This window comes from Mustelus asterias, chromosome 13 (assembly GCF_964213995.1).
Source record: "Mustelus asterias chromosome 13, sMusAst1.hap1.1, whole genome shotgun sequence".
Taxonomy (NCBI): domain Eukaryota; kingdom Metazoa; phylum Chordata; class Chondrichthyes; order Carcharhiniformes; family Triakidae; genus Mustelus; species Mustelus asterias.
The window spans coordinates 77,476,979-77,504,482 of NC_135813.1; the positions used below are offsets into that span (position 1 = coordinate 77,476,979).

Here is a 27,504-nt window from a genome sequence, read left to right on the forward strand (position 1 = left end):
AGGCTCGATGGGCCGAATGGCCTCTTTATGCACTTTTGGGTTTTCTATAATTCTACTGTCTGTTTTAATATTTCTTCCTAATTTTCTCTCATGCTCCAATTTCTCCCCCTTTTTCTTAGTCATCTTCTGCTGGTTTCTAAAATGTTTCCAATCTTCTGGACTGCTACTAATCTTTGCAGCATTGTGCATCTTTTTTTGAATTTGTAACTTTCTTCGTTAGCCACAGATGATGCATCCTTCTTGTAACAGCTTGCTTTCTCAATGGTACACATCTTTGAGAGTAATGAAATATCCCTACCATCAACAGAAGGAAGTCATCTGGCCCATTGAATCTGCTGTCCACATCTTGACTCGCTCCAGGTCCAATGCGCCCATCAACCTTGTGCTTGCTGACTCACATTGACTCTTAGTCAAGCAAAGTCTTGATTTTAAAATTCTTATCCTGTTTATGTGGCCTCTTCCCTCCCTGTGGCCTCTTTTCCAGTTGTGCTTATCCAATTCTGGCCTGTCCCTTCACCTTCCAAGGCCTTGAGCCCTGGCATTCCCTACTTACTTAACCAGGTTTTTGGCCATGTGCCCCAACACCATCCTATGTGACTCAGCCTTCAATCTTTCTCTATAAAGTTCCTGTGATGTGTGCCTTGGAGCATTTTAATACATTGAAGGTGCTGTATAAATATAAACTGCCGTTGTTAATGGTGACCCCACTTGTGGATGGCAGCTGACGGGGGCCTCTCTCTGGATATCTGCCTCAATTAACTTTATTTTGTCACCATCATAAAGAATAGAAATGATCAGAATGTACATTATACCCCCTTAGAAATGATTTTTGTCATGGCATTAAACAGGATCGATTCCCTTGTATCCGATCCAGATGTGAAACCCTGCAGGCTTCTTGGGAAATCAGCTGAAATGTTTGAGCCTCAAAACTGCTGTCAGGTGTCATATGCACTCAGGTAACATGCTCTAAATAAACTCCTCTCTCTGCTTGTTTTAACAGAGTAAGAGTTTTAACAACACCAGGTTTATTTGGTAGCAAATACCATTAGCTTTCGGAGCGCTGCTCCTTCGTCAGATGGAGTGGAAATGTGCTCTCAAACAGGGCACAGAGACACAAAATCAAATTACAGAATACTGATTAGAATGCGAATCCCTACAACCAACCAGATCTTAAAGATACAGACATACAGATGCAGGAAAGGATGTCCCGAGGCATGGTACATTGGGGAAACCATGCAGACGCTATGACAACAGATGAATGAACACCGCTCGACAATCACCAGGCAAGACTGTTCTCTTCCTGTGGGGGAGCACTTCAGCAGTCACGGGCATTCAGCCTCCAATCTTCAGGTAAGCGTTCTCCAAGGCGGCCTTCACGACACACGACAGCGCAGAGTCGCTGAGCAAAAACTGATAGCCAAGTTCCGCACACATGAGGACGACCTAAACCGGGATGTTGGATTTATGTAACATTATCAGTAACCCCCACAGCTTGCCTCCTGGACTTGCGGGCTATCCTGTCTGGAGACAATACACATCTCTTTAACCTGTGCTTAATGCTCCCTCCACTCACATTGTCTGTATCTTTAAGACTTGGTTGGCTGTAGGGATTCGCATTCTAATCAGTATTCTGTAACTTGATTTTGTGTCTCTGTGCCCTGTTTGAGAGCAGATTTCCACTCCATCTGACGAAGGAGCAGCGCTCCGAAAGCTAATGGTATTTGCTACCAAATAAACCTGTTGGACTTTAACCTGGTGTTGTTAAAACTCTTACTGTGTTCACCCCAGTCCAACGCCGGCATCTCCACATCATGTTTTAACAGAAACATGGAGCGGTTTATTTTAAACAGGTTAGCTTCTCTATTGAAATAGCAGAGGGAGGAAGTATCATAGAATCATAGAACCCCTACAGTGGAGAAGGAGGCCATTCAGGCCATCAAGTCTGCACCGACTCTCTGAAAGAGAATCTTACCCAAGCCCTATCCCCGTAACCCCACACATTCCCCAAAACTAATCCCCTAACCTATATATGTTGGGACTCTAAAAGGCAACTTAGCATGGCCAATCCACCTAACCTGCGCATCTTTCGACTGTGGGAGGAAACTGGAACACCCGGAGGAAACCCACGCAGACACGGGGAGAATGTGCAAATTCCACACAATCACTTGAGGCTGGAATTGAACCTGGGCCTCTGGCGCAGTGAGGCAGCCGTACTAACCACTGTGCCACCGTACCACAGGAAGAACAATTACCCTTTTCTGTAATGCTGTGGACCAAGAAGTACGCAAGGTGTGAATCACATACTCTTAGACAGTGTGAAATCAGGCAAACTGTGTTCACACTAAAACTGCTAATTAAATTTAATTCTGAGAAAAATAATTATACTGATGCTGATATTGCAAGTATTCTGCATAGAACATAAGAACATAAGAAATCGGAGCAGGAATAGGCCATCTAGCCCATCGAGCCTGCCCCGCCATTCAATAAGATCATGGCTGATCTGAAGTGGATCAGTTCCACTTACCCGCCTGATCCCTATAACCCCTAATTCCCTTACCGATCAGGAATCCATCTATCCGTGATTTAAACATATTCATCGAGGTAGCCTCCACCACTTCAGTGGGCAGAGAATTCCAGAGGTTCACCACCCTCTGAGAGAAGAAGTTCCTCCTCAACTCTGTCCTAAACTGACCCCCCTTTATTTTGAGGCTGTGCCCTCTAGTTCTCGTTTCCTTTCTAAGTAGAAAGAATCTCTCCACCTCTACCCGAAACAGCCCCTTCATTATCTTATAGGTCCCCATAAGATCCCCCCTCAGCCTTCTAAATTCCAACAAGTACAAACCCAATCTGCTCAGTCTCTCCTCATAATCAACACCCCTCATCTCTGGTATCAACCTGGTGAACCTTCTCTGCACTCCCTCCAAGGCCAATATATCCTTCCGCAAATAAGGGGACCAATACTGCACACAGTATTCCAGCTGCGGCATCACCAATGCCCTGTACAGATGCAGCAAGACATCTCTGCTTTTATATTCTATCCATTTGACTTACACCACACTTAGACAATAACGGGAAAATTATAAAGTTTGAACTTTTAGCTTTCCAGTATAATTTGTCTGATAGTTAAAGAACAATCTTCTTAACACCCGTTCTTAGTACATCTAACGTGTAGCAGAGTTATTGATGGATTGGGACACATGTAGTGTAGGCAGCCATCTAAGACCAAAGTTGAACTAATTTTACACAACATTATTGGTTTCAAAAGGCCGAGAAGATGGAAGGGGTTCTTTATGATTAGAGAGACGTTCATAGGAATGGCTATAGGCCATTCAGCCCCTCGAGCCTGTTCTATCATTCAGAGACAGCATGGCTTTCCTGAACCAGAACTCCTTACAGCTAGATAAAAGCAAAATACTGCGGATGCAGGGATCTGAAATAAAACCAGAAAGTGCTGGAAAATCTCAGCAGGTCTGACAGCATCTGTGGGGAGAGAATAGGGCCTACGTTTCGAGCCTCGATGACCCTTTGTCATTTGCTGGAGATGCAGTGAGGAAAATGGAGAAGAGGGTTGGTGCAATGACGCAGCCTGGCTTGACCCCATTTTTCATTGAGACAGGATTTGTGTTGACTCTCTTGCTGAGGATCATGGCTTGCATGTCATGGTGGGGTGGACAATGGATTGTGATAAATTTCTGTAGAGAGTGCTGCAAAAATAGCCACAAAGCTGATCCCCAGTGTGAAGAGATCACAATTAGGAGACAGACTTGACAGACTTGGGTCTTCAGCCAAAAAAATGGGAGGCCCGAGAATTGATTTTATAAAGACAGATTTCTTCTTGCAAAAATATACTTTATTCATAAAATATCTGAAAGAAACATTACAAAGCATTTCAAATTATCACAACAGGAAAGTGCAATGATTTTCTTCAGAGATCAAAATGCACTCAGAGATGCTTCAGTTCAATAATGAGAACTTTGCAAACACTTCAATATTTTTGTTACAGATGGTGTTCGAATTATATACATTTGTCATGTTGCACTCTGCGATGCCTCAATAAAGTTTTATACAGTTAGAATTAAACACACAGTCCGAGGGTTTCACCCGGTTACTAGCTCCTCTGTACATTGGTTGAAAGCCCTTACTCAGTGACCTTTCCCCATTGCGCCTTGGCAGCGGCTCTCCCATCTTGAGAGCTTCCCTCAGCACCTAGTCCTGGACTTTGGATTGTGCCAGTCTGCAGCACTCGGGTGAGGACAGTTCTTTGCACTGGTAGATAAACAAGTTCCGGGCAGAGCAAAGAACATCTTTCACCGAGTTGATGACCTTCCAGCAGAGGTTGATGGTTGTCTCGGTGTGTGTCCCTGGGAACAGCCCATAGAGCAAAGAGCCCTGCGACACAGAGCTGCTTAGGATGAACCTCAAATACCACTGCATCGCTCTCCAGACCTTCTTTGAAACAACACATTCCACAAGAGCTTAGTTCCAGGACTGATCACAGGACAATTCTAGATCAGTAAGAACTGTTAATCGGAGAGACCTTAGTGGGCCCCCATTTTTCCTTTAATAATTCCATATTTACTCCATTAGTCTATTTGTGACCGTCTCTTCCACCACCCCCCGTCCACCCCGTCCCCCCATGCTAACCCCAAGCCTGGAAAAGCCCGCCCGAGGTCACCAGACTTTTGCATGGTCCGTGTCCCGCCAACTTCGATTCCCGTGGCAGGCGGGACGGGAAAATTCCGCCCTTGGTGTTTCTGTACCGAGGATCTACTCGCAGCTGGATGCAGCTACATACAAAGGTGGCCATCAGGATGAGGGCAAGGTCGCTTCTGTTTTCCTTTCCCTTATTTCCACTCCAGATTTTCACTCCATCTGACGAAGGAGCAGTGCTCCGAAAGCTAATGGCATTTGCTACCAAATAAACCTGTTGGACTTTAACCTGGTGTTGTTAAAACTCTTACTGTGTTTTCCCTTCCCTTATCCAGAGATTTTTACATAGGCCAGAATTGTACCGCCTCACCTGCCCCAGAATCGGGGTGGGCGAGGCTCGCAGAACGGCATTCTCCGTTGGCCTCAGGCGGGATCTTATGAGCCTCGGGTGGGCGAGACAGTAAAATTCCGGCAATGGTGTCACTTTGGACCTTTTTGGCACACACCCCAGTCGCTTTATAAAGATAGATTCAATGTTAAGAGCATCAAAAAAGTTTACTTTAAATTTAACTACATGTGTTGAACAAGAGGACAAGAGGACACAGATTCAAAACAGATTTAAGATGGATATTGGGAAATTTATTTTCACACAAAGATAGATCAATGTGGAAAAAGTTTGTACCAAATAGATTTAAAGGAGTAAATGTGGAATTATTAAAGGAACAATGGGGCCCATTAGAATCTCTCTGGTCGACTGTTGTTCCATGTTCTATATCTTGGATTCAGATAAAGCTCGGCACAACATCATGGGCCGAAGGGCCTGTTCTGTGCTGTACTGTCCTATGTTCTATGTTCTATGTTCTTGTTGATCTAGAATTGTCTTGTGATTGGTCCTGTAACTAGGTTCTTTTCGCTGGATAAGGAACGTGGATTTTCTTCTTTATTAATTGTGCAGAATTATAATTATAATTCTCCAATTTATTTTGAAAGAAATAATACAAGTTAACAAAAGAAAATATTGGAAGGGAGACACTTCTTCAAGGCATAGAACACTCAGATTTTTGACTGTCTCCTAGCTCCATGGAAAGTTTTCTATCAACTCTATAGAAATGCTAATCGATTCACGAGAAAGTTTGAAAACCACTCAGTAAGTTGTCAACGGATGTAGAAAAATGCTCATTTTTTCAAATGCCTACAAAGTAGCTCTCTAACACGGTACTGGGGGAATGTTGAGTTTAATTTGGGTCATATTTTATTGTGGAATAGTTAATGAAAAATAAATTCCTTGGACTGTTGACTCAACAGATATTAATATCTGCATCCTAACAGCTCCTGCCCCCCTCATTTCCAGCTCCCACCCCATGCCCAGTGATCTCCAGAGTTTTCAGCTGGTAAAATTGAATCACTTATCTTTAGTTGTCAATCTGCACCACTTCAGAATAATTTCAGAACTGTCTGAATTTTGACTTTGGCTTTCAATACCCACAGCTGCAAACATATTTTGACAGACGTGATTTGACTAAATGAATCTCTTCCCTCCCAAGCACCTATCCTTCTTCTGAGAAACTCTGCAATACGGAATGAAATAGTCATGCTTTAAGCAAAGGTCCATCAACCTTAGTCTTCCCAACTTTGATCAATGTCCTATCTCTGATCTCCAATTAATTATTTCCGCCTTTTTGAAAACTTCCCATGGTTTTCTGTCCCACGGCCCCACTTTAGTCTCCCCAACAATTCTATCATACTATTTCTGAAAGAATTTCTGATTTTCCTTTAATAATTTGCTCTGTAACCAGTTCTGTACACATCAGAGGAACTCCCCTGGATTGGCCTGTGCCAGTACATACCCTGTGATGGCGGCACGGTGGTTAGCACTGCTGCCTCACAGCGCCAGGGACCCGGGTTCAATTCCGGCCTCGGCTCACTGTGTGGAGTTTGCACATTCTCCCCGTGTCTGTGTGGGTTTCTTCCGGGTGCTCCAATTTCCTCCCACAGTCCAAAGATGTGCGGGTTCAGTTGATTGGCCATGCTAAATTAACATGGATGGCAGGGAATTAGCAGGGTAAATATGAGGAGTTTTGGGAATAGGGTCTGGGTGGGACTGTGGTCGGTGTAGACTTGATGGGCCAAATGGCCTCCTTCTGCACTGTAGGTATTCTATGATTCTATGATGCAGAGAGAAGCAAAGCTGAGAGGGAATGCCAGCCTAAACTGTGGAGCCAAGAGGAGCACTTCCGCAAAGCTTTCTGGCCACTTGTCAACAGTTGCTGAAGACTACAACTTGCGTGATGCAAGCTCTGCCCATCAGTCCACAAATTTCAATCAGGTTTCTAAAACTGCCCTTCAGACCATTATTTTCATAAATGTAAAGTCAAGCTTCCCAAACGCTAGAAGTCACCGGATTTCAAGATTGTGCCCAACATTCAGCTGGGAAAGGTTGGTTGCAATGAACCGCAATCGGAAATTGTCTCGCGCACATTCTTTTTATGCCCAAAGAATCAGCAAAACAATTATGGGGTGGCACAGTAGTTAGAACTGCTGCCTCACAGAGCCAGGGACCCAGGTTCAATTCCAGTCTTGGGTGACTGTGTGGAGTTTGCACATTCTCCCCGTGTCTGCATGGGTTTCCTCCGGATGCTCCAGTTTCCTCCTGCAGTACAAAGATGTGCAGGTTAGGTGGATTGACCATGATAAACTGCCCCTTAATGTCCCAAAATGAGTAGGTTAGATGGATTAGCCATGGTTAATGTGTGGGTTACAGGGATAGCGCGGGGTTCGTGAGCCTGGGTAAAAACTCTGACAAAGAGTTGGTAAAGACCCGATGGGCTGAATGGCCTCTTCTATACTATAGGGATTCTATAATCCAAAAGAATGTTGAATTTCCTCCCTTGGTGTCAATTTCAAATTCCTCATGTCCCCCATAATCACTTCTTTCTCACTGAACCACATTTAAACCTGCAAATGTATTCTCTTCTCAATTGTCCCTGCACATTTTGACCATTACTCCACAAAGAAGATTTAGAAAAAGTAGCTCATGTTAACATTGGATTTGTAAGCAATGATTTGGCTATTCCATGCAGCTTCTTCAGATTTTCCGTTGCCAAAACATTGAATTTGATGCCAAAACATTGAATGTATTCAAGAGGCGGCTGGATATAGCACTTGGGGCGAACGGGATCAAAGGTTATGGGGAGAAAGCAGAATTAGGCTATTGAGTTGAACGATCAGCCACGATCGTAATGAATGGCGGAGCAGGCTCAAAGGGCCAAATGACTTCCTTCTGCTCCTATCTTCTATGTTTCCGCCTTTGTCAGTAGGTGATCAGTTTTAAATTTATTTTTATTAGTGTCAGAAGTAACTCAGTGGAACATTTGAAGAGATAGTCATTCATGTCTTCTCTTGGGGCGGGGGGGGGAATTCACCAATTTGCCACTAGAGTGGGAAATGGAATTGGTTCTCACAAAGGCCAAATATTGGCCTGGGTTTTCCTGGAGTGAGTTGCCTCTTGCTGCACATCATCTCCATCTAGTCATTCATCTCCAATTAGTCCAGTGCCATTGATTGTGAGTCTGGGGAGCTGTTGATGCCTGAGGTGAGTGGGAAATCACCATTATCCACCATTTACATGCAGGAGAAAGTGTTGTTCTAAACTTTATCCTGACAAACTGAAACAAATTTAGCTTTGAGTTGAGTCCATTCAGGATCTGTAACAAATCAATGTAACAAATCAGTTTAATCAGTGAAACAAAACATGATTCACTTGTGAAGAGGGGTCAGTTCCGAATGAGGGTCATATTGAACGTGAAATGTTAAATCTCTCTCTCTCTCTCCACGGACTCTGCCAGACCCTTTTCCAGCACTTTCTGTTTTTACTTCCAGCATCCACAGTATTTTGCTTTTAGTTTTGTCTTTCATGTGGCATTGGGGAGGCAATAGCCTGGTGGTATTATCACTAGACTATTAATCCAGAAACCCAGCTAATGTTCTGGGGACCTGGGTTCGAATCCCGCCACGGGCAGATGGTGGAATTTGAATTCAATAAAAATATCTGGAATTAAGAATCTACTGATGACCGTGGAACCATTGTCGATTGTCGGAAAAACCCATCTGGTTCACTAATGTCCTTTAGGGAAGGAAATCTGCCGTCCTTACTGGTCTGGCCTACATGTGACTCCAGAGCCACAGCAATGTGGTTGACTCTCAACTGCCCTTGGACAACTAGGGATGGGCAATAAATGCTGGCCAGCCAGCGACGCCCATGTCCCACGAATGAGCAAAAAAAAAGAAACAATCATATTATATTTTTAAAAAAGAGCAATCGTATTATCATTTAAATCTTTTCAAACAGACAGTCCAACAGAAATGTTAACTAACTCATGACACAAATGCAACAATTTCTTGACATCCATAGCAACCCCAGTTGCTCTATACCACTAGCGGCTTGCACCTTTAACTCAACATTTTCATTGCCAGCATCTTGTGGGCCGATAACTGTGGTTCATTAGCTTGCCCGGATATTCACAACGCTTCCTGTCAGAGTTCTGTTAGGAAACTCTTTGATTCCTGTCAGTCTGGTGGAGATGGAAATGGAAAAGGACAAGCTGTTTGACAGAATGAACTTTTGAAGAAAAACAGACATAGGCACCATTAGGCAGGAAAGTGCTGCAAGCCATGAGAACAGGAAGGGAAACTCTCGCCAGCCTGTAGAACAGGGTGCAGAGAAGTCTTTTAAAGTCAAGTAAAATGGCCTATCTATATGGATAAGCAGGGGATACCCTTTTATGTTGCATCATTCTGCCAGTTTAAGTAGTACTGGTTGAACTAAGGAACTCTGATGATAATTATTCCGGAATATCCTTGCACCATGCTGTGAGATACATTCACTTAATGACTCACCTAATGCGGAATTTAGTGGGCCAGTTCGCCACAGGCGCAAATCCAATTATGGTCGCTGAATCTCATGAGGAGGCCATAACGGAATTTGCCCCTGCGAGATCTCAGTTTGAGACCTTCCCTGCCCTCCACCTGTGACATGATCAGGTTCATGCCCAGAGAGGCCGTGAACCTGGGGTGACACAGTGGTTAGCACTGCTGCCTCACAGCGCCAGGGACCCAGGTTCGATTCCCGGCTTGGGTCACTGTCCGTGTGGAGTCTGCACGTTCTCCCCGTGTCTGCGTGGGTTTCCTCCGGGTGCTCCAGTTTCCTCCCAGAGCCCGAAAAACGTATTGGTTAGATGCATTGGCCATGCTAAATTCTCCTTCCATGTACCCGAATAGGCACCGGAGTGTGGCAACTAGGGGATTTTCACGGTAACTTCATTGCAGTATTAATCTAAGCCTACTTGTGACTAATAAATAAACTTTAACCTGATTTGAATAATTTTTAATACATTATCATATACTTACCGGCTTTGACACTTTAATGTCCACTCACGCCTTATCCTCCCACCCACCTGGCATAACGTCACGCCAGAGTGAATCACTACTAGTTTTCAGCAGCACTGTGGCACAGTGGTTAGCACTACTGCCTCACAGCGCCAGGGACCAGGGTTAAATTCTGGCCTTTGGTGACTGTGTGGAATTTGCACATTCTCCCCGTGTCTGCATGGGTTTCCTCCGGGTGCTCTGGTTTCCTCCCATAGTCCAAAGATGTGCAGGTTAGCTGGATTAGCCATGGTAAAAATTGCCCCTTAGTGTCTCAAGATGTGTAGGTTAGATGGATTAGCCATGGTAAATGTGTGGGGTTATGGGATAGGCGGGGGAGAGGGCCTGGGTGAGATATCCTGTCAGAGAGTCAGTGCAAACTCGATGGGCCAAGTGGCCTCCTTCTGCCCTGTAGGGATTCTATTCTATTCTAAAGACAAGAACCAGTCATAATGGTCGCACTGGGGGGTGCGGAGGTGAGTATAGCCCTTGGGTGGTGAGGGACATGGCTGGGCAGTGCCCCAACCAGAGCCTTTCTTAATCTACAAAGTGGAAAACAAATCCATAAAAGCTCCATTATGTCCAGCCAGTAAGAGATGATAAGTGGAGCTCCTCCTTGCTCACTGCACCACATCTGTACAAAGTCGAACTTGACAATGATTTTGACATCAGCCCATATTTGCATCGCATTTGACTTATTGCTGTCACATGTATTAACACACAGTGAAAAGTATTGTTTCTTGCGCGCTATACAGACAAATCATACCGTACATGAGGAAGAAGGAAAGGAGAGGGTGGAGAATATAGTGTTACGGTCATAGCTAGGGTGTAGTGAAAGATAAACTTAATAGCAAGCGGTATGTCTGAAATTGAGGAGCTAACCTGGTGTACAGGCAGCACGGTGGCACAGTGGTTAGCACTGCTGCCTCACAGCGCCACGGACCCTAATTCGATTCCCGGCTTGGGTCACTGTCTGTGTGGAATCTGCATGTTCTCCCCATGTCTGCGTGCGTTTACTCCGGGTGCTCCAGTTTCCTCCCATGGTCCAAAGATGTGCGGGTTAGGTGGATTGGTCATGCTAAATTGCCCCTTAGTGTCAGGGGGACAAGCTAGGGTAAATACATGCAGTTATGGGGATAGGGCCTGGGTGGGATTATGGTCGGTGCAGACTCGATGGGCCAAATGGCCTCCTTCTGCACTGTAGGATTCTATATGTAGCTACAATACAGGACTACATGCAGAACTAAATACTTGAAGCAGCAAGCTGTATACAAAACTAATTGATCCTACAAGTGATGGATTAGGTCAAAGTTTTGCAACCTTGAAGTGGGCTAACAGTCACACTAATAATCATCCTCACTGAAAGGGTTAAAAGATTCAGTTTAGCAGAAAAATCATACACACTACCAGCTGTGAGTAAGTACCCAAGGGCACAAACTGTAGGCTCTTAGTTCTTGGACAAAAAGAGCCCATTTCTGACCTTAGTGTGTCAACCATCACAGAGTGTAAAACAATGTGGGGTCGTTCCTCAATTCATTCAGTAACTAAATGGTCCAAAGATAACCTCGGGAGGTAACATTGCTCACCACTTTAGCAGGTTGTTACCTCAATTTCAGATATACCGCTTGCTGTTCCTAGTTAGTCGTGTATTAACTGAGTGTTTAATTGTATTCAGGCGGTGGGAACTAGCTGGGGATTCACCTATGCTCCCATAAATACAAGAACAGTGGGTCAGTGGTGTTTCTTTCAAATTGGGCACTGAATGGATAATGCATTTACAAAATGCAATCAAAATAGGAGCGGACTGAAATTGTGGTTATTGGGTTTGGAGGTGCATGTTTCTAAATGTGTGCCTCTGTAAAGAAACACTTATAAATGTGTAAAGAGTAGGGCCCAGTTCTGTCCTTCACTACCTGGCTACTTAAGTAAAGCAAACCCGGCACACTATTCTATACAAGTCATTGAGCTAGGAATTCACCGCCTTTTATTAACAGAGGAATTATTACTTTAATCATTCATTGGATGTAAGCATTGCTGGCTAGGCCACCACTACCTTGGTCCATAGTGTGGCCTAAGGCTACAGACTGTGAAGGTATGTAATTCTGCTGTTGTCAATCAATGGTTATCAAACGTTTTGATTGAAGGACCCCTTTTCAAAGCGATCACAGACCCTTAATCTAAATTATAATACCAAAGTGCTGTATGTAAAGAGTTTTTCGACAATGCTTTTAACGAAGCAGGTAATTATTTAGAGCAGGGGTCTCCAAACTATGGCCCGCGGGCCGCATCCGGATCAGAGTTTGGAGACCGCTGATTTAGAGTAACAATGTCCCCAATGCAGACAACAATGAAACAGACCAGACAAACCAGAGATAAAAGATAAATGTGACTGCACTAACATTTTAGTGTGTGATAAGTGAATGGCTTTTAAAGTGGTTTAATGTGGTTAAAGATTGCGCCGTAAGCCATTAATAGACAATCAGTTTACAGATCACATCCAATGCAAACAGCTATTGGCCAGACCAGTATCAAGCGCAGTCTCACCAGATTCAGATGTTTGAACAGGCTCAAAGCAACTTAATATTTTAATTTTAAAACAGTAGCTTCCCATAAACATATCTTTAATTTCTTGAGTGTAATAGAATAAATCTGCAATAGAACTAAAATGTGACACCCTCAGGAATACTTTACCGGCTTGGAGAAATCCAGTGCAGTTTCTCAGTGTTATTTAATTATTCGAGGCGGATACATTTTCGCGACATAGCGGAAGATTTAAGTAAAGCAGGCACTTTTCCACGACTACAAGAATCAAACCAAAAAGAGATAACGAACAGGGGAAAATGCTGGAAGTATCCAGCAGACTAGGTAGCATTATGATGACAGCTGCTCATTGCATTAGTGCAGACTGAAATCACCCCAGCTAATGGCCCCCCTCCTGCTGAAAGTAAATGTGAGGCTTGCTACTGTTAAATCCCTTTGCACTGAGGCTTCTCCTCAGTAACTACTCCACACCCAGGCGTCAGGGAACACATCTTCATTCGGTCTATTCACCCCACACTCCAAATGTTGACTGCCCACTCTGAGTGGATCCCAACATCTCACCCCACACCTGAGGTCATATGACCCATTCTCTTAAAGTTTTATTTTATTAGTGTCACAAGTAGGTTTACATTAACATTGCAGATAACGTGCAGACTCCGCACAGACAGTCATCCAAGCTGGGAATCGAACCCAGGTCCCTGACACTGTGAGGCAGCAGTGCTAACTACTGTGCCACCGTGTCGCCCTTAGAGACAATGCCCCAACATACATAACAGCTGCTAAAAACCATGGCAGTCAAAGCATCCGTCACTGAGGAGGAGGTTGACTGTTTGGGAGCTGCAGAAGTGGACAACCTGCCAGCTACTCATATGTTAATTCATGCAAAGTGGGCAACTTCTCTTTATTCCTTTCCCCAACTTCCATACCATCCCCTGCCGCTCCCTCCCACCTCACTCGCTACCTTCCCCCATTATCCTGCCCAACATGCCTCCCCAAAGCCCTCACCGGTCTAGCCCAACCAGCTCGATCAGATTTGCCTGGGCTTTGGGGTGTCCATGGCTCCTCTTCCTCGTGGGCCACCTGCAATACCGGCAGTGGCCACCAATCCTGGGGTTAGTGCAGATCTACTGGCCTCTGATTGGCCAGCATTCTACAAGGTGGGGCTACTTTTTGAAGAAGGGCAGAGGTTGTGCCTTGTACTAATTGAAGTGCCGTTGCCAGACAAGGTTAAAGTGGGGGCGAGCCCATCAAGGTTAGGCGAATTGGCCATGTTAAACTGACCCTTAGTGTCAGGGGGATTTGCAGGGTAAATATGTGGGGTTATGGGAATAGGGTCTGGGTGGGATTGTCGTCGGTGCAGGCTCGATGGGCTGAGTGGCCTCCTTCTGCACTGTAGGGTTTCTACGATAAGCAGAGGAATTACAGAAAATGCAGCACCTGTGGGGAGAGAATAGAGCCAACGTTTTGAGCCCAGATGACCTTTCGGCATCTTTGTTGGCTCTATTCTCTCCCCACAGATGCTGCCAGACCTGCTGAGATTTTCCAGCATTTTCTGTTTTTGTTTCAGATTCCAGCATCCGCAGTATTTTGCTCTAACCCTTAACACTTACGCTGAGGTATGGGGAGCCCACCCTCAGGGACCAATGGTGTGAGATTCTTTCAGAATGGTCAACATGCTAGAATTGATCTGAGTGCAAGTCTGTGATGTCGTAAGCGCTGGGGATGTCATACATTTCAATCAATTAATTCTGCCTTGCCAGCTCTTGCTGCATCGAATGATGAACTTTCATGTATAGAGATACGGGCAACACGTTGGCACAATGGTTAGCACTGCTGCCTCACAGCGCCAGGGACCTAGGTTTGATTCTCGGCTTGGGTGACTGTCTGTGTGGAGTTTGCACATTCTCCCCGTGTTTGCGTTGTTTTCCTCCGAGTGCTCCGGTTTCCTCCCACAGTCCAAAGATGTGCTGGTTAGGTGGATTGGCCATGCTAAATTGTTCCTTAGTGCCAAAGGGATCAGCTAAGGTAAATGTATGGGGATAGGGCCTGGGTGAGATTGTGGTCAGTGCAAACTCGATGGGCCGAATGGCCTCCTTCTGCAATGTAGAATTCAATGACTCTGCACATGATGATACACGAAATATTTTTGTTATTCATTCATGGCGTGACATAACTAATAGAACCAGCATTTTAAAGTTAAAGTTTATTTATGAGTCACAAGTAAGCTTTCATTAACACTGCAATGAAGTTACTGTGAAAATCCCCTAGGCCTATTCTGAACTGCCATTGAGAAGATGGTATTGGGTCAACCTGCCAATGGTGGAGGTCAACACTTGGTGTAATCCCAGTGTAGCCACCAGGGCCACGAGCAGATGTATTGCAGGAGCCAGAATCTTAATGCAATATTCATAAAACTGAACCATGTTTTTATTTATTTCTCTCTAGGAAGCAATAATCAGCGGTTGGATCCAGTTCAGTGACAACAGTCTGACTCCACTGGATATTTATGATCCCAAGGATTTTACACTTACTGTTACTTCACGGGAAGAGGCCGTCATCTCGACTTATCAGGATTTGCAGTTGCGCTGGCCAGTCATCACTGCCGAGGGAGAGGGGCAAGGGAATCTGCTGAAGGTCGAATTGGTAATCAGTGAGATTTGCCAGAAATCCAAACGGAAAAGTATCCTGGCAGTTGGGAGTAGCAAGGTCCAGGTAAAATTTGGTCAGAGCGATGCCGGCTCCAAAGGTGGCGGCGATGACAGTGGTGGCGAGGGAGATCTGGAGAACCGCGCCAGTGACCGCAGGCAAAAGAATGCAGATCAAGACCGGCCGGGGCAGAATGGCCGCTACGTCAGCAGTGCCACTGCGGATCGCGAAGAAAGCTCAATGAGAAAGGAGAGCACAACAGCCAAAGCTTCACTGAACAGGAAAGTGAATGGAATCGATCAACTTTCAGAAGGTGACAGCCAGCTCCAAAACATCCCATTGGATGCTGCCAACTTCCCCTCAAATGACTTAACCAGGAACTCTGCGGGTGATGAAAGTATGGATGAAAATGACCTGGTCCAGGCTCCTAGAGGTCTGACCGACTTGGAGATTGGAATGTACGCTTTATTGGGTGTCTTTTGCCTAGCTATTCTTGTCTTCTTAATTAATTGTGTCATGTTTGCTTTGAAGTACCGGCACAAGCGAATTCCCACGGAAGCACAAGGGAATATGAATCATTCCCACGACTGGGTTTGGTTAGGTAACGAGACTGAGCTGCTGGAGAATGCTGCTGATATATCCCCCCAGCAGCTCTGCGAGCACACGACTGTAATAGACCGGGCAGCAGGGTTCGAGGAGAGCAACCATCTGCTGAATGGGGGAAGCCAGAAGAACGTCCAAGGACAGGTGCACAGATCTGCCCACTGCAGCGAGGGGAAGGAGCGCAAAGACGAACCTTTGAACTCCCCCACCACAAAACGGAAACGGGTAAAGTTTACAACGTTTACGACCATCCCGCCGGATGATGGATGCCCCGCCACAAATTCAATCCTTCTGGGTAACGAGGAAGATATTAAATGGGTTTGCCAGGACATGGGCTTGGGGGAGTCACACGAACTGAGAAACTACATGGAGAGAATACATGACAATGTGTAACTATGTTATCCTATCTGTTTTCATTCTTTGCTCACCTTTATGCCTTCAGTTTTGGGTGATTGTGCGGGAAATCCAGTCAGCAATGGGACCGGTGTGCGGGAATTAAGTACTGGCAGCAAAGCACAGAACTACACAGGAATTGGATAAATCAGCACATGACGACCTGTGAAGAATGCCATCCATTGGAATGCACTATTCAGTTGACTGGAGGTGTCCTTTGGTTGGACAATGGGGAAAAAGAGGATGCGTGTGGACATTTATATGATGCAGAAAAATGAGACTGCGTATCAGCGAATGGAAAGACAATGCAAGTACAGAGGTGCAACAAGCACTGATGGAAAGACTAAATGCCAGATTAATTTGGAAAGGGGAACAACACTGGGAATGAACAGAGGGAAAGTGCACTCTAAACTGAATAAACATTAGGAACGCGCACTCCTGATTGGAGACACCTTCCCGAATAGGTGGGGCTGTGGAAGAAGCACTTCTGATTGGATGACACTATGGCAGTAGACCATGGGAGATGGCCCTTATCACCTGTGTCTTAAGGGCCAACTCCAAATGTAGTCATTTTATATGATTTGTTAATCTTGGACTTCAGTTGTATTCTGAGTTCTTGGAACCCTACGTTCTGTGTAAAGTTTATTTTATAAGGTCTTGTTTATATTTAGGCTCTCGGTTCTTTTTTTCATGTTATTATTTATGCTGTAGTAACGAGCCGTACCCACCTTTATAACTTTGGTGAAATATTTTAACAAAGTATACCTAGAATGCATTGTAGATTACTAGAATGTAAAATTTATTTATAAATATTATACACATTGTAAATAAAAGTTGCTTAAGATAGCTTGAAAAATCTAGCCCTTTTCCGACCACTCTCGAGTTTTTGTCACATGCAATGCTTCTGTCTGTTTTCTGAAGAGCTACGCACACTTGTGGTCCAGGGAGGGTCCCAGCAACACTCAGAGATTGTTGTTAGCTCAGCATAATGAGAGATAATGGCCTGGTGCCCCTGACAGAGCAGGCAGATATATTTTATCACATTTTGTAAAAGAAAATGTGTTCTCCAATGCCAAGTGCAGTTGGCTGAAGTTTCACGTTTCCAGAGGGGTAGCAGACTTAATGGGACCTCAGAGTTTATACACATCTCAGGTGTTTTTGGTCACATTTCCAGCCACCTGCATTGGGTTTGTTCATTGACAGGGTAACAGTGGAAAATATTGGAGGCTGCAAGCTGTTAGATTAAAAGAAATCTGTCTGTTTCACACAGTGGTTAGCACTGCTGCCTCACAGCGCCAGGGTCCCAGGTTCAATTCCAGCCTCAGGTCACTGTCTGTGTGGAGTTTGCACGTGCTCCCCGTGTCTGCATGGGTTTCCTCCGGGTGCTCCAGTTTCCTCCCACAGTCCAAAGATGTGTGGGTTAGGTGGATTGGCCATGTTAAAATTGCCCCTTAGTGTCAGGGGGATTAGCTATGGTAAATGCATGTGTTTAAGGGGTAATGGGGATAGGGTCTGGGTGGGATTGTGGTCGGTGCAGGCTCGATGGGCTGAGTGGCCTCCTTCTGCACTGTAGGGATTCTATTCATGATTCTATGAAAATTCTTTGAAAATCAGTTGGTTACTGAAAGCCATAAGTCACAGTTTACATTGGTTTTAAGTTAAGTTTAGAACTATGTAAGCTGTGACTTATGGCTTTCCTTAACAAACTGGTTTTCAAAGCCAGAATTCTACTCAGCTCAATAATTGCATGCCACTTTACATCAGTCATGTGGTTTCACCCCGACTTCTTTGATAGCAGGTGCAGCAAGTATTAGTTTTATGTATTAATCAGATGGACGGACATCATTGGGTGACACAGTGGTTAGCACTGCTGCCTCACAGCGCCAGGGACCCGGGTTCAATTCCGGCCTCAGGTCATTGTCTGTACGGAATTTGCATGTTCTCCCTGTGTCTGCGTCGGGTTCTTCCGGGTGCTCCAGTTTCCTCCCACACTCCACAGGTTAGGTGGATTGGCCGTGCTAAGTTGCCCCTTAGTATCCCAAGGTGTGCAAGTTAGGGGGATTAGTGGGGTAAATGTGTGGGGTTAAGGGAATGGGGAGGAGAATCGGTGCAGTCTCGATGGGCCAAATGGCCTCCTTCTGCACTGTTGGGGTTCTATTCATTGGGGGAAAGGAAAACTGGAGACAATATTCATGATACTGAATGTATGTCAATGACATGTGCCCAAATCAAAGCGCTTTCTGTAAAGCTAATGCGAATCAATTCATATCATTCAGCACAAAATGGTATGAGCTAGAATGTTCAACAGCATCAGAGATCTGGTGCATTTACATGTGAGCTATTTGTTGCTAAATTAAGATTTAACTATCAGCAAGTTCTGATGAGACACACTTTATTTTTGATAATGGAAGGAAACAAGGTTGATGGGGGGGCGGGGATGGTGAATGGTGGTGTTTATCATGGATCTCAATCACTGTCACTGCTTTAGTGGAGCCACATTCTAACATTGACCCTTGTGTCGTAAAGCCAGGTTAAAGGTCATTTTCGTGTTCATTGTTACCATCAAATGAGGTGTTACTGTGATTATCCTGTTATAATTTTCAACGAACAGTTTTCCTCCGCTGTCAATGTTTTACAACAATAAGGGTGTCATGTGAAGCTTCACAGCAGGACCCTTGATATTTATAATAATGGATTGGGTCAAAATCCATTTTCATCATGTGGTATTCAAATAATTTTTTACACAAGTGTGACTGTTCGTGAGATCCACAAATGGATGCCCTTAATTTTTTATATATATATCCCTTTACCTTCTGTATATAATTTTTATCCCTCACTAATATTAAAGCTGAAGATGGTATGTGAAATGTATCAGTTGGAGTAGGCGTCTGTTATTTGACAATATGATGGAGGGGGTGGGGATTCAACTGCGTTTGAGAAGAGGCCCTTTGGGAGTGTGGGGATGGCCTTTGGATTTGATAAGACTGAGCTGCTGGTCATAGGGTTTGCCGGACTTGGACCTGGGGGTGCGGTGAGGAGGAACGAGCGAATGATCCTGCGTTTTGGAAGTGCTAAGAGTTTGGCAGTTTGAGATGGGGCATGTTTGTCCTGCAGAATCATGGTGGCGGGAAGAGGGAATGCATGCTTTGTCTCATTGCTGGATTCTCAGGGTTGATCAACAGTTCAGGAAAGGAAAAAGCCATAAATCTGACAGTACTCTATAGATCGGCCTCCAACAAATAGGGTCATAGCTCTGGATGTGCATATCGATTGTACGAGCAAGGTTTTAGGAGGTTTATTAAAACATAAGGAGAAAGGAGTATCATAGAATCCCCACAGTGCAGAAGGAGGCCATTCGGCCCATCGAGTCTGCACTGACCATAATCCCACCCAGGCCCCGTTCCCGTAACCCCACACGTTTACCCTGCTAATCCCCTGACACTAGGGTTTATTTAGCATGGCCAATCCACTTATCCTGCACATCTTTGGACTGTGGGAGGAAACCGGTGCACCCAGAGGAAACCCACGCAGGCATGGTGAGAACTTGCAAATTCCACACAGTGACTCGAGGCTGGAATTGAACCCGGTCCCTGGCGCTGCGAGACAGCAGTGCTAACCATTGCGCCACTGTGCCGCCCTAAAGCTATCCAAGGGTGATTCTGTTTCTTTTAATGTTATCGTGAACTATGTAACTTTTTGAACATTTTTTAAAACCACATTTTGGATTTTAGAATCGCGACAGTACAGGAGGAGGCCCTTTGGCTCATCAAGTCTGCACCGACAGCAATCCCACCCAAACCCTAAGCCTGTAACCCCATGTATTTGCCCTGCTAATCCCCCTGACAATAACGGGCAATTTAGCATGGCCAATCCAACTAACCCGCACATCTTTGGACTGTGGAAGGAAACCGGAGCACCGGAGTGTTGTTCTCACTGGAAAGACGGAGGATGAGGGGTGACCTAATAGAGGTGTATAAAATTATGAAATGCATAGATAGGGTGAACGGTGGGAAGCTTTTCCCCAGGTCGGTGGTGACGTTCACGAGGGGTCATAGGTTCAAGGTGAGGGGGGGGGAGGTTTAACACGGATATCAGAAGGACGTATTTTACACAGAGGGTGGTGGGGACCTGGAATGCGCTGCTGGGCAAGGTGGTGGAGGCGGACACACTGGGAACGTTTAAGACTTATCTAGACAGCCATATGAACGGAGTGGGAATGGAGGGATACAAAAGAATGGTCTAGTTTGGACCAGGGAGCGGCGCAGGCTTGGAGGGCCGAAGGGCCTGTTCCTGTGCTGTATTGTTCTTTGTTCTTTGTTGTTGTTCTTTGTTAACCCGGAGGAAACCCACACAGACATGGGGAGAACGTGCAAATGTAAGAATTTTCAGCTATTGAGGAAAAGTACAGATCTATTTTTCTTTTATTTTAAGCTTTAATGGTTATGTTCTCCTGACTGGTCATTCAGGATTAAAACAAAAGTTCTCCTTGGCAGTTTCCAAGCCACCATTCTTGCCTTGGTGCTTCAGTTGGGATTTGCTGCTGTGTGTAAGGGCCAAAGCGTGACTGAAGTTGATGCAGCAATTGTGCACACGCAGGAGTGTTACGAGAGACCTACTGTCAGATTCATGACTTTTCATAAGGACAACTCTCTTGTTGAGGGAGATTCTGAGACAGTGAAAAATGTGCTCAGGATCAGAAGCACCTCGGATCTCAGCCAAGAAATCCCGCTACACTTCCTATTGATGGAATAGTTCTGCATAATTCTACTTGAACTGTTGCGTCTTTTTCTTAATGAGGCTCGCATTCGCTGAACAAAAAAAGTTACAAACCATGATGTCTATGTTTCTGGCTAAATCTGAATTAGAGAGTCGTTTGTGACGAATCACTGACCATCACGCAAACCAGTCTCCCATCCATTGACTCTGTCTACACTTCCCGCTGCCTCTGTAAAGCAGCCGGCATATTCAAGGACTCCACGCACCCTGGAAGACATTCTCTCTTCCATCTCTTCCGTCGGGAAAAAGATGCAAAAGTCTGAGGATACGTACCAGCCGACTCAAGAACAGCTTCTTCCCTGCTGCCATCAGACATTTGAATGTACCTACCTCACATTAAGTTGATCTTTCTCTACACCCTAGCTATGACTGTAACACTACATTCTGCACTCCTCTATGTACGGTATGCTTTGTGAAGTGCACAAGAGACAATACTTTTCACTGTATACTAATACATGTGACAATAATAAATCAAATCAAAATCTCTGGGCACAGGTGAAATGAAACAAGCTCAACAGACCGAATAAGATATTTAATGAGAAGTACGAAGTGTAATACTTAAGAAAGGCAGTGGGGCAGAGTCAAACGTCAGTCCGCAGCATTCTGACAGACTGCAGCAATGTCTCTTGCTGTGATTATTGTCTTCTTGCCCTTTCTTGGGGTGCATGCTGTGGAACGTAACAAACTCTTCCTTTTATACCCTCGCCATATCAGATGAAACTCGTTTTTAGTCCACTTGATTGGATTGCAATTATTTTATCATTCGCCCATAAACATACGACAAACTTGTATCTTCCTCTCGACCCTCTAGAAGAATATTTCCTGAACTTTGTCTTTTGCAAGAGAGTCAGAGCTCAAACCTCTAGCTGATGCAGCCAACTAGTCTCCACTAGTGCCAGTGTTCTTTGCCTAAAGGTCAGTGCAAGGGAAAAAAATATGTTCTCCTTCAAGTCTCAGCATGTTTTAGGCTATCAACCATGCATTGCTTAGATGTAGAACAGGGCAGCACAGGAACAGGCCCTTCAGCCCACGATATTGAGCTGAACATGACATCAAATTAAACTCATCCCTTCTGCCTGCCCTTGGTCCATATCCCTCTATTGCTTGCATATTGATGTGCTTGCATATTCATGTGCTTATCTAAAAGCCCCTTAAATGCCCCTATTGTATCTGCCTGCACCACCACTCCTGGCAGCACGTTCCAGGCACCTTTCACTCTCTGTAAAAAAAAAACTTGCCCCTCACATCACCTTTGAACTTTCCCCCTCTCACCTGAAGTGCATGCTCCCGAGTATTAGACACTTCAACTCTGGGAAAAGGATCCTGACTGTCAACACTTTCTATGCCTCTTATAATTTTATAAATTTCTATCAGGTCTCCCCTCAGTGTCCGCCGTTCCAGAGAAAGCGACCTCAGTTTGTCCAACCTCTCTTTATAGCTCATGCCATCTAATCAAGGCAGCATCTTGGTAAACCTCTTCCGCATCCTCGCCAAAGCCTCCACATCCTTCCTGTAATGTGGTGACCAGAATTGAAGGCAATACTCTAAGTATTGCTGAATTAACAAGCATGTATTACTCCTCAAAATTTCATTAACTTATTAAAAAATCACCTCAATCACTTGATGTGTTAATGCACAAAGAAAATCTCTGGTGTAATCTCATACAGATGTATGTGCTCACCAAGATACAACAGCAGTCTGTGCTGGAACAGAGAGCGGAAATTAAACCCAGCAAATCCACCTTTTTATGAGCTGACTTGTACCCTGTAGACATATGGGAGCTGTATGTTCTATGGAAAGGAAATGTTTGTTTAAATGACTGATTTATTGTCTGTTGTGTCAAGTGGTGTGATTGGAAAAAAAATAGACTTCAAGGACAGCTCTAGCCTACTTGATCACTGTGTGGAAGGTCTCTGAGGCCTGTGCATGTGATAATTGCTAACAATTCAAATGATAAGTGTTTGGCAATACTCTTTTGCATAGGTTATTGTTATGAAGCAACTTCTATGTTTAATTTTTGTTTATTGGTTTCCAGGGTGTGGGCGTCATTGGCCAGGCCACCATTTATTGCCCATCCATAGTTGCCTTTCAGAAGGTGGTAAAGTGCCTTCTTGAACCGCTGAAGTCTCTGAGGTATAGGTACACCCACAGTGCTGTTAGTGAGGAAAGTCCAGGACTTTGACCCAGTGAAAGTAAAGGAGCAGCAATATTTCCAAGTCCAGATGGTGAGTGACTTGGAGGGGAACCTCCAGGTGGTGGTGTCCCCAGGCATCAGCTGTTCTTGTCCTTCTAGATGGTGGTGGAAGATGCTGCCTAGGCAATCTTGGCGAGTTCCTGCAGTGCATCTTGTAGATAGTACACGCGGCTGCCACTGTTCGTCAGTGGTGGAGGGATTGAATGTTTGTGGAAGGGGTAGTAATCAAGCGGCTGCTTTGTCCTGGATGGTGTCAAGATTCTTGAGTGTTGTTGGAGCTGCACCCATCCAGGCAAGTGGGGAGTATTCCATCACACTCCTGATTTGTGCCTTGTAGATTGTGAACAGGCTTAGCGGGGGTCAGAAGGTGAGTTACTTGCCGCAGGATTCCCAGCCTTTGACCTGCTCTTGCAGCCACAGTATTTATATGGCTAGTCCATTTCAGTTTCTGGTCAACGGTAGCCCCCAGGCTGTTTATAGTGGGGGATTCAGCAATGCTAATGTCATTGAATGTCAAGGGGCGATAGTTAGATCTTCTCTTGTTGGAAATGGTCATTGCTTGATACTTGCATGGCACGAATGTTACTTACCACTAATCAGCCCAAGCCTGGATATTGACCCAGGTCTTGCTGCATTTGGACATGGACTACTTTGTATCTGAGGAGTCTCGAATAGTGCTGAACATTGTGCAGTTATCCGCAAACATCCCCACTTCTGACCTTATGATGAAAGAAGGTCATTGTTGAAACAGCTGAAGATGGTTGGGTCTAGGACACTCCCCCGAGGAATGCCTGCAGTGATGTTCTGGAGCTGAGATGATTGACACCCAACCACCACAACCATCTTCCTTGTGCCAGGTATGACTCCAACCTGCAGAGAGTTTTCTCCCTGATTCCCGTTGACGCCAGTTTTGCGAGAACTCCTTGATGCCATACTCAGTCGAATGCGGCCTTGATGTCAAGGACAGTCACTCTCACCTCACCTCTGGCATTCAGCTCTTTTGTCCATGTTTGAACCAAGGCAGTAATAACCGCTTCTATCACTTTACTGATGATCGAGAGGAGACTGATGGGCAGTAATCAGCTGGGTTTGATTTGTCCTGTTTCCTGTGTACAGGATATACATGCCTAGGCAATTTTCCACATTGTCCGATAAATGCCAGTGTTGTAACTTAACTGGAACATCTTGGCTCAGGACATGGTAAGTTCTGGAGCACAACTCTTAATTACCATAGCTGGGATATTGTCACGGCGCATAGCCTGTGCAAAATCCAGTGCCTTCAGTCGATTCTTGATATCATGTGGAGTGAATCTTTCCCTAAAGGGCATTAGTCAACCAATTCTAAAGACTGTCACCTGTGATGCTGGGAACATCTGGAGGAAGCCGAGATGGATCATCCACTTGGCACTTCTGGCTGAAGATTGTTGCAAATGCTCCAGCCTTATCTCTTGCACTGATATGCTGGGCTCCTCCCTCAGTAAGGATGGGGATATTTATGGAGCCTCCTCATCCAGTGAATTATTTAATTGTCCACAACCATTCACGGCTGGATGTTGCATGACTGCAGAGCTTTGATCTGATCCGTTGGTTGTGGAATCGCTAAGCTCTGTCTATCACTTGCTGCTTATGCTCTTTGGCACGCAAGTAGCCCTGTGTTGGAGCTTCACCAGATTGGCATCTCATGCCTGGTGCTGTTCCTGTCATGCCTTTCTGCTCTCTTCACTGAACCAGAGTTGAACCTGGTTTGGTGGTAATTGTAGAGTGGGGATATGCTAGGTCATGAGGCTATAGATTGTGGTTGAGTACAATTCTGCTGCTGCTGGTGGCCCACAGTGCCTCATGGATGTCCAGTCTTGAGTTGCTAGATCAACATGGAAGATTACTGATTCATCAGCTGAGGGGGGACAATATGTTGTAATCAGTAGAAGGTTTCCTTACCCGTGTTTGACCTGTTGCCATGAGACTTCATGAGGTCCAGAATCAATGTTGAGGACTACCAGGGCAATTCCTTTCTGATTGGTATATCACTGTGCCGCCCGCCACCTCTGCCGGTTCTGTCCTGCTGATGAGACAGTACATATCCAGGAATGGTGATCGTGGTGTCTGGGATGTTATCTGTAAGGGTGATTCCATGAGTATCACTACATCAGGCTGTTGCTTGACTAGTCTCCCAATTGTAGCACAAGCCCCCAGATGTTAGTAAAGAGGACTTTGCAGGGCCAACCAGGCTAGGTTTTCTGTTGTTGTTTCCAGTGCCTAGGTCAATGCTGGGTGGTCCATCCGGTTTCAGTCCTTTGTGTTTTCTTTGTCGAAGTTGAATACAATTGAGTGGCTTGCTAGGCCATTTCAGAAGGCATTTAAGAGTCATCCACATTGCTGTGGGTCTGGAGTCACATGTAGGCCAGACCAGGTAAGGACATTAGTTGATTGGGTTGGGTTTTACGACAATGGTTTCATAGTCATCATTAGACTTTTAATTCCAGATATTTTGAGTTCAAATTCCATCATTCACAGTGGTGGAATTCGAACCCGGGTCCCCAGAGGATTACCCTAGGTTTCTGGGTTACCAGTCAGGCGAAGATACCACTGTGCCACCATCTATACAATTGCACTTCCCCTCAGATGTCGGTCAGAAACAAAGTAATGATGTTGTTGGAGAGGTTGAGGACTGAATCAGTTTCACCTTTGAAACACCTGTGGACAAAAGCAGGCTGACAATCACTCCAGTACTGAAAGTTTGGAAGAAACTGTATGTCATTGTAATTTAGATGTTGCATACTGTACGGTGATCTGTCCATTGGACATAGCACAGCTCTGCTACACAGCTCTTCCCACTAAAGCTTCAGCTCCTCAGTCTCTTTCAAGTGCGTGCTGTGTTGTAGTGCAGCAGCATGTGACATGAACTCTTTGTTGACCTTGCTCACCTTGCGTACAATGGCACAATGGTTAGCACTGCTGCCTCACAGCATCAGGTACCCGGGTTCGATTCCTGGCTTGGGTCACTGTCTGTGCGGTGTCTGCACATTCTCCCCGGGTCTGTGTGGGTTTCCTCCGGGTGCTGCGATTTTCTCCCACAGTCTGAAAGACATGCTGGTTAGGTGCATTGGCCATGCTAAATTCTCCCGGAGTGTGGCAACTAGGAGATTTTCACAGTAACTTCATTGCAGTGTTAATGTAAGCCTACTTATGATGCTAATCAATTAAAAATAAACTTTAAATTTTTATCCTTTTTGCCATTGCAGTGCTACAGTTACTCCAGAGGATATCCCTACATCATGCGGCAATTGAATTTCAACTCGAGTGCAATCGTACAACGTTCCCTAAATAGTCCAGAACACAAGTGTACAGCCTCTGCAGTAACACCAGCTCAATATGAGGGCTTGTAAGAAATGGCACAGTTGATACATTAGCATTAAGGTTATATAATGTACATTGTTCGCATAATTACACTCGAAACCAATGTTCACTACTCAGTGCTGTTCAAATCACAAAGATAAATGAAAGGCAAACTACATTCAGTAAGTTCCAACCAATAAAACGCAAGCCCTCCATTGGGTAGAAGTCTGATGAGTGCCTTATTACTCAAGCTTTCCAATCGTCAAAGTCTATTTCGAATGTTGAGTACCTGAATAAGTAGTCTTCCAAAGTCTTTGTTTTGTGAGCTTCCTCCGGGGGCATTGAAGACAGCTGTAGCTGTACGTATACATATGTCGACTGCTTCTGCTATCTTTCCTCAGACTTCGTGTCCCCTGAGGAAGCCATTAATGCATATACCAGAATTATCATTCATATTAGAGCCGCTCTTTGTGGCTGGGGTACCAATCACGCCAAGAGCAGTAAAGTGCCAAGGAATTATTAAGAAACAAACTTGCAAACCAGATGGAACAAGAGGAATTTTTAGACACCTCTCATTAAATTAAATCTTCTGTTCTTTTACGTTCTACCACAGTTCACCCCTATACTCTGCAGCAGATGTTCTGAACTAGCTGTGCTAAATTTACGGATTCCTGTGGAGATGAGCTATTTATGAAGTGCTTAACATTTCAAGGTATTTACAAGGCACGCTGATGTATTTGAAAAATTCACCTTTCTCTCTTGTCTGCACCTGTCAAAAAATTTGTTCAACGTAAAACTAATTCTTGCCACCTTCTGGAAATGTTCTCACATAATGCTCTTTCCCAAAGGATGACAAACATATTTGTCGTAAAATGCCACTATGGTGCTCAGAAAAACCGTTGGTATTTGTAGAATTCAATACTCACCGGATAAAATTTGTT

At 44.8% G+C, this 27,504-nt stretch overlaps 1 protein-coding gene across 1 annotated transcript in view; it reads left to right on the forward strand.

The window, feature by feature from the left end:
* LOC144502775 (transmembrane protein 132C-like) overlaps positions 1-16,337 on the forward strand; it is a 1,024,516-nt gene extending 1,008,179 nt beyond the window's left edge. The window contains exon 9 of the mRNA XM_078227043.1: positions 15,061-16,337. Within this exon, the coding sequence (XP_078083169.1) occupies positions 15,061-16,257 (1,197 nt within the window). The 3' untranslated portion in view covers positions 16,258-16,337. The remainder of the gene's footprint in view (positions 1-15,060) is intronic.
* Positions 16,338-27,504: the final 11,167 nt, after the last annotated feature.